Source organism: Rhagoletis zephyria, unplaced genomic scaffold (assembly GCF_001687245.7).
Source record: "Rhagoletis zephyria isolate East Lansing unplaced genomic scaffold, Rhagoletis_zephyria_1.1 Rzeph_scaffold_01308, whole genome shotgun sequence".
Lineage (NCBI taxonomy): Eukaryota > Metazoa > Arthropoda > Insecta > Diptera > Tephritidae > Rhagoletis > Rhagoletis zephyria.
This window is the reverse complement of record NW_016158392.1, coordinates 9404-17196: the sequence shown is the minus strand read 5'-3', so window position 1 is coordinate 17196 and position 7793 is coordinate 9404. Positions and strand designations below refer to the sequence as shown.

Sequence of the window (7793 nt, the reverse complement as noted above, 5' to 3'; positions counted from 1 at the left end):
CGTAATCGATGTTTAAAGTTTTCCTAATAAACAATTGTTTTAACACTTTCCACTGGCCATACCCTAAGCTACGTTAACACTTATTTAGTTCATGCCTCTGTGTATGAAGAAACACATTAATGCATGAAGTTTACAATGGACGGAAAGATAGAGAGAAGATATGCCTGTCCCGTCAGGTGGAGTCAACCCTCCCCTTCTACACGTCGTAGCCTTGGACCTTGCTGTGACTCCCACCGATCGCAAAGTCCCTTGATCCTGACAAGAGTCCGTATGTTTTTTTAAGCGGTCATGTCCCTGTCATTGGCTTCATAAATCAGCAGCATCCATTTGCACTCTATTGCTCTAGTGTAGGGATGCACAGCAGAGGTGCACGCAGTCGACGTCGCGGGCAAACTGCGAGCACGCGAGCGTGCATGGCGAGGTGAAGTGAGCTGTACGGAGATGGCAACGTATACATATGGTCTGATTATGCATACTTCGCAAGACTTCGCACAACTTCGCATAAACTTCAAACTGTAATTTCGTATGTACTTTGTATGTATTTTGTATGTTTTCCATTACCCAGAAATTAGCAGAACTTATAAGAACTTAGCGATCTGTTAAGTTCAGATTTTGCCTCACATTTTCTTAAGTTACATTTTAATTGCACTGGTACAAATGGTTGTGCGAAGTTATGCGAAGTATGCATAATCAGACCCATATTAACCACTACACACTTATTTTCAAGTAAAAATGCGTGTATGTATGTGTAGTTTTGCGACAACTGAGCCAGCGTGGCATCAGGCCACCAGAAAAAGCCAATTTTTCCAAAACAAAAGCGCCAAGTCTTTATTATCATGTTTAATAATTTTTTGATTCAGTAAAAGTGTATTTACATATCCATTTCCTCTCGTTTTTATTAATAAATTAATTTCAATACATTTATAATAACGGAAAACATATTTAATTTACCTATTCCTCTCATTTAATTCAGTAAATGAATTCCATCTTAATGTAGAATATTACTGTATAGTGTATACATACATACATATGTACTAGGGCGGGTCGATTTAAAAATTGCTCATTGCTCTGTGAAAATCGTATTCTAGGGATCAAAATAAGAAACTTTGCCGAAGGAACCATACCTCTAAAACGAATTCTGATGTCCCCCAATTTGGGTCGAACTTTTGGGTAGGGGCAAATTTTTAAAAATCCCACTTTGACCCATTTAGAGTGCTCCAATCGAGTCCAAATGTATGACCGACCCCCACTAACTTTGGACGGCCGATCCACCCATGCCAGTGGCACACCCCCTGGAACTCCCCTGGGGGGTTCCCCATACAATCATTTCAAAAAATCACCATTTTTGGCCTTTACATGAAAAAATCAGCTAAATGGCTATGTTTTTTCTTTATTTTTATTTATTTATTTATAATAATATTTATTATTTATTTATAATAATATCTATTTTTTCTCTTAAGAAATTTATTTAGTCAGAACATATGTAAATGAAAAAATTAATTTAAGTGAGTTATAGAAAAGAAACTAAAAAAAATTATTGTTTGAAGTCTTTTTTACTTTCAAGTCTGGGCAATTTCGCACGGCTCTCTAATGTCGTCGCCATAACAGCCTCTACATTTTCCGGTATAACCCGTTTGGAAACGCTAGCTAGCAATTGAACATGTCGTTCCGTTCCTTGTATGTGTGATGGAATTTTTGGATCATTAAACGGTGGATCATCTTGATTTAAATATTCTTTCAATGTATCGTACGGAATGCTTCGCGTGAATGGTGGTTCAAATACGATATTTATATCATTCAAATTGATCATTTCCGTATAACTTGTGCAATTAAAGTTTATATCTGGTTTTTTATAAACTCTAAGTTCCATTGGCTCGTCAACATCGGTTCGATAGCGTAGAATTTTCTTGATGGCACAGTCGCGCTTTTCTTTGCTATCATCAAACAACATTGATAACAAGATATTTTCCGAATGCGCATAATATGAATTATCTTTAATTACTTGATTGACAATTTTGCGTAAACGATGTTCTAGAAATCGTGACCAACCAATGAACTTGAAAAATAATGCACTGCCGTACACGACAGAGCTGTAATACTTGATATTGAAGTACATTGGCACATAACATTTAATTATAAATTCAACCAGAATTCTTAAATTTGCATCTGGATTTTCCGTTGTCACATATAATCGCAATAATCTAGCGGCCTTGGTGAGCCACCGAGAATGTACAATTTTCCCTGGTTTGATGTTAGCCAGATCCACCGGAACCACGCCGCTAGAAATTGCATGGGCCATGTCGTATAAGTACTTCGAATCGGTGGAAAATTCAATTTTTTCTGGAGCAGGGGGCATATTTTGCAACTCAATTTTCTGGAAGCCGTCCACCACCTGAAAATATATAATAATAAAATAATTAAAAATGGTTGACAATTATAATAAATGAGTGATAGCAATAACTTACCGGAAGAGTTTCACAAGTTTCGATTTGACGGCTCAGTTTTCCGGTTGCCGATCTTGGTCCAGTGCTGGTTGATTTATCCAAAGCTTCAAACAAATGCCGAAACGGAAGTTCGTTGAAGTGTAGAAGGCAAACGAACCAATGCAATGGTCTTTTTAACAGCAATTCGAATCGTCGTATAATTCCACCGTGTGGGCCAGTGTTTGTTGGCTCACCGTCAGTGCATATTCCAATTAATGCATCCAGTGATATATTTTTATCGTTGAAAAAACCATTTAATTTGGTTGTTTTGTATTCAGCGGTTTCATGTTCCAGTCTTACGTAACCAATCAATTCAGAATTGGGTTCTCTCAAAATAACAAGATGAGGTTCTTTTACCATCCTAGTATGATACTTCTCATCAATTTTATCTATCGTTAAAGTATCATCTTTTCTGCCATCGAATGAAAACGCTAACAAATTGGTATCATCTAACCGTTTGCGAAGCACTTCTTGTCTGCATTTCTCTTTTTCTCTGCGAACTTTCGATTTATCCATGATGAGAGGTTTCCCATGCTTATCTTTAATTTTAAAATCTTGCAAAAGAGCGGTTCCCAATGCTGATGCTACTCTGTCAGGCACACCAAATCTGTCACATACCAAGGCAAAGTTAAAACAATCGTATCTCTCTGTGTATTGTGAACTTGTGCTTCTATCCATATCTTCTTGAACCGGTGGCGGTGCGTATGTTGAATCGTCGGGATCTTGGTATGTTGGCATTGATGACATAGACGTTGCTCCTTGCTCTTCAGTTTCCATCACAAATGCATCCATTGTTAGTCTTCTCTGATTATGTTGATCGTGCATGAACTCTTTGAGGCGTTCGGGAACCCAGCCGCATGCACATGGAGCTGCCTTCAAATCGCATTTACATGTTCCAATGTAAAAAATTGTTTCCAGAGATTTTACATACTCTGTAAATTGTTGGGTGTTGTTTCTTCTCTTGATTTGCTCTTGATACTTGTCAAGCAATTTATTCAATTTATTAAATACACTTTTTTTCAGCATTATTTCCATACCAAGTTTTTCCCAAATTCCAATCAACTTATCTTGTACTTGAATAGTGAATGATTTATGGGAAAACTTTTTTTGTTCTGTTTTAGCACGTTCGCTTAAGTAAAAATAATATCTCAAGATATCCAGATGGGTTGGTAAATTAAGATCAGTTAAATCAGTAGACACACCAAAAACAGTAACATCATGCTTGGGTATATGACTCATTGGGTTTTCGATAGTTGTTGATGTAGTTGCTTCATCTTGCGGTGTAGAGGATGGTGGATTCATTGTAAACTTTTTGATTTGGAATGGTCACTTCACTTATTATTTTTTTTGAAATATTTTTTTATCTGAAATTAGCACTTCACACTTTGAGTTCTTCACAACGACTTAATGCATTCACAAAAACTGTTGCGTTATATATGGTCTACGAGACGAGGTAATAAGAATGAAATGGTAATTTCAATTCTACCTGCTGTGTCTTGTGGTGGCTTAAAAAAAACAACACAAGCAATTTTACGATCTGCAATTGTGTCACAGTGATACCTTCATTGTTTAAAAGGGTTGCGGTGCATTCCAGTGATACCTTAATTGTTAAAATGGTTGCAAAAAACGCGCATTTCTTAAGAAGGTGCCTTAAAATACCCACAAAAAGGGTTGTAAAAACAACCTTCATTTCTTAAGTAGGTGCTATAAAAAAACTACACAAGTAAGTTTACGACATGCAGCTGTGTCTTAAAAAACGCACACAAGCAATTTTCCGATTTGCAATTGTGTCACAGTGATACCTTCATTTTTTAAAACGGTTGAATAAAAAACCCACACAACTATGTTTACGACATGCAAATGCATCACAGTGATGCCTTGGTTTTAAAAGGGTTGTAAAAACGCTAATTTCTAATAATTTTTTTTAATTTCTTTTCTATTACTAAGTTAAATTCATTTTTTCATTTACATATGTTCTGACTAAATAAATTTCTAAAGAGAAAAATAAAATCCAAAAAGAAAAAACATAGGCATTTCGCTGATATTTTCATGTAAAGTGCAAAACCGGGGATTTTTTGAAATGTTTGTATGGTGAACCCCCAGGGGGGTTCCAGGGGGTGTGCCACTGGCATCGGTGGGTCGGGCCTCCAAAGTTAGTGGGGGTCGGTCATACATTTGGACTCGATTGGAGCACTCTAAATGGGTCAAAGTGGGATTTTTCAAAATTTGCCCCTACCCAAAAGTTCGACCCAAATTGGGGGACATCAGAATTCGTTTTAGAGGTATGGTTCCTTCGGCAAAGTTTCTTATTTTGATCCCTAGAATATGATTTTCACAGAGCAATGGGCGATTTTTTTGCCTCCCCACAAATCGACCCGGCCTAATATGTACCTATGCATTCGGTGTGCTTAAATTAAAAAAGCATCACTAAATAACGCACCAAGCATTGAATTCCAATTATTTTGGCTTTTTGGTTTCCCAAAAGCACTAAATTTAGTGCAAAATGCACTTCCTTGGCAACAGTGAGCTGAGCACATAAATGCTCAAACAGTGATGCCAGACCAAGTATTGAGTAAATGCGCTATGTATATTTTTCTTTTAAAGCAAAAGTTCTAATTGGCGAGGGGATTTTCATTTCATGGGTTCATACATAGAACACTGATAAGATTCACAAACTTATCTTGTAGACGAATATATTAGTGTTCGTATGAAATAGTAGCTTATGTCGGGAGGCTGGCTTTCGTAAAATGTGCCATGTCCTATATTCTTTAAACCACAAGGATTTTTTTTATGAGACTTTATACGAATATTGACTTGCTAGCATCGCAACTGCCTCCTTTACGTTNAAATGTCAAAGCATACTGAGCATCTTTCTCTTTGACACCATGTCTGAAATCCCACGTGATCTGTCAAATACTAATGCATGAAAATCCTAACCTCAAAAAAATCACCCGTTACAATTCTAGTTTTTTAGTACAATTAATTTCAAAAAGTACAAAAGTACAATTTGCCGATTTTAAGTACAATTTCAACATCAAAAATACTTTTTGTACCAAACGCTTACCGCTGATTTTTGGTAATTTATTATTATTATTTTTTGTTGACGATATGCGTAATTTTTTCCATACGAAGTGTGTTCGACGTTTTTTTTACNATTTTAAGTACAATTTCAACATCAAAAATACTTTTTGTACCAAACGCTTACCGCTGATTTTTGGTAATTTATTATTATTATTTTTTGTTGACGATATGCGTAATTTTTTCCATACGAAGTGTGTTCGACGTTTTTTTTACATGGAGAAAATGAGCAACTGCTTCATCAAAAAAAATCTTAAAAGACTTTGTCATATTAAAACTGAATGGGCTACAAAACTGCATACTCAAAATATTTCTAGGAAATCTAATTAAAAAGCTCGAAATTTTTACGAAAGTGTGTTGATTTTTTTTAATGTTGCAAAAAGATTGAAACTTGGATTTGTACGTTTTTTTTTTAAGTATAAACTGTATTTTTATAAAAAAAAACATATTAGGATAAATGGTCAAATCTTGTCAATATGTGAGTGTCGTAAAGTTTTGATAAGCACTTGAAATGCTATTATAATGTCAAAACTTATTACGGAATCCAAAAAAAGATGTCTCTTTTATCCATTAATAATAACTTTGGTGTTAATGAGAGAAAATGCTTGTTGACGGCAATAAAATCAATAAAAGCGCGATCACATCCTCACCGCATGAGTATTCGACACCAACTGACGGTATGCAGTTTTATAGTCGATGCAATTTTAGTATTATAAAGTGAAAGTACAGCTAAGAATTCATGTTGATTTTTAATATTTTTTTTTGCATTTTCTTTATACAAATTGGATGTACAAAAATTTCAGTATAGAAGAAAATGTGCAACACCTTCAACGAAAAAAGTTCTCAAAAATCTACTCGAATTGAATCTACTATCTCGATCATTTAAACATCTCGGACTCGCCCACCACTAAAAATGATTATTTAACTCTAAAGTATATATTAAATGATATTTAATATTTGCTTTAAAGATGAAATTTCGACAAATTTGTTTAAACAAAAATGTTAAGCGCATATCGTTGTTTAAAGTGCAAAACCGCGTAACTGGCATTGGCTGCCAAAAATTGGATTTGCTCACACAAGCTCTTGGCTCAATCATTACACATTCGTCCTGAAATATGCTAGCCAGAAATGCGATTGCTTTATAAAAAAGAGAACCATTTTGAAAAAATGAGTGTTTTTACCCTCTAGAAAATAATTTCTACAACTTCACATACGCGGTTTTGCATTTTGCTGATACGCGGTTTTGCATTTTGTTGATACGCGGTTTTGCACTTTAAACGGCGATATGCAGAATGTGGAAGCGAGATTCTTCTGCTTGCGTTTCTATGTTTATATCATTTATCAGTTTAAGCACATACGATTAAATTAAAAAAAAAATATTTAAAATTTCGGATCCGAAAGAAATATTTATTAGTTGCATTGAGTTACGCAAAAATAGTGCCGAAAATCAATCGATTGTGCTGAAGCTGCCGGCTGCTTCCGAAAGGGCAAAATGGCACAATGCACACTCATTTTTCATCACTGTCACACATACAATCTCACTATTATGTTGACTTCGTTTTCCCATTCCGATAACTTTTTGCTTCCGCGCTTTCCCAGCACCACCGTGCAAAGCTTTGCACGCGCAGTCGCCCCGACACACATGTGCTGATTTGGGCATCCCTACTCTAGTGCAACACCCACACCAACCCAATTAATTTAAGCACACATCCGACATGAGCATAATTCTTCTTTATTTTGCNACATGAACATAATTTTTCTTTATTTTGTTAGCCAAACAAAAACACTTAACAATATTTATTCCAAATTCATTAATTATACTACTAATACAATACTCATAAATCCTTAATATTACTAAATTCAAGTGCCTCGTAAGTTATTCAATGAGCCTTTTTCCTACCTAAGTACACCTGTCCCTATATTCGTACTGACTTCGACGGCGAAAGTAACAAACATTTTAGTTATATATATACAGGGTGTCCCAGAAGTAACGTGCCAAACTTTAGGGCAAGGTAGGTGGGGGGGGTGAGCTCACTGATAAACAAAAAATTTTCAGGTAAAAGTGTCACCGTTTTTGAAATATTTACATTTTTTCGAATTAAAAAAAAATCGTGCCTTTTCATGTGTTTTCTTTAACTGCAACTACAAACCGGGCAATACTTAGTAAATTTTTTATGTAAAATACTTCCAGATAGTTGCCTCTCCATACTCAAATGCAATGTAGTTAAAATA

The 7793-nt window shown here is 35.4% G+C and overlaps 1 protein-coding gene across 1 annotated transcript; it reads right to left on the bottom strand.

Moving 5' to 3' along the window:
* Positions 1-1489: 1489 nt before the first annotated feature.
* LOC108363568 (uncharacterized) lies at positions 1490-4230 on the bottom strand. Its single transcript, XM_017616958.1, has 2 exons — positions 2466-4230; positions 1490-2392 (listed from the first exon to the last, which is right to left on the bottom strand). Exons 1-2 carry the CDS (start codon positions 3783-3785, stop codon positions 1535-1537), a joined length of 2178 nt encoding a protein of 725 aa, XP_017472447.1. The 5' UTR covers positions 3786-4230; the 3' UTR covers positions 1490-1534.
* Between the last annotated feature and the right edge of the window lie 3563 nt (positions 4231-7793).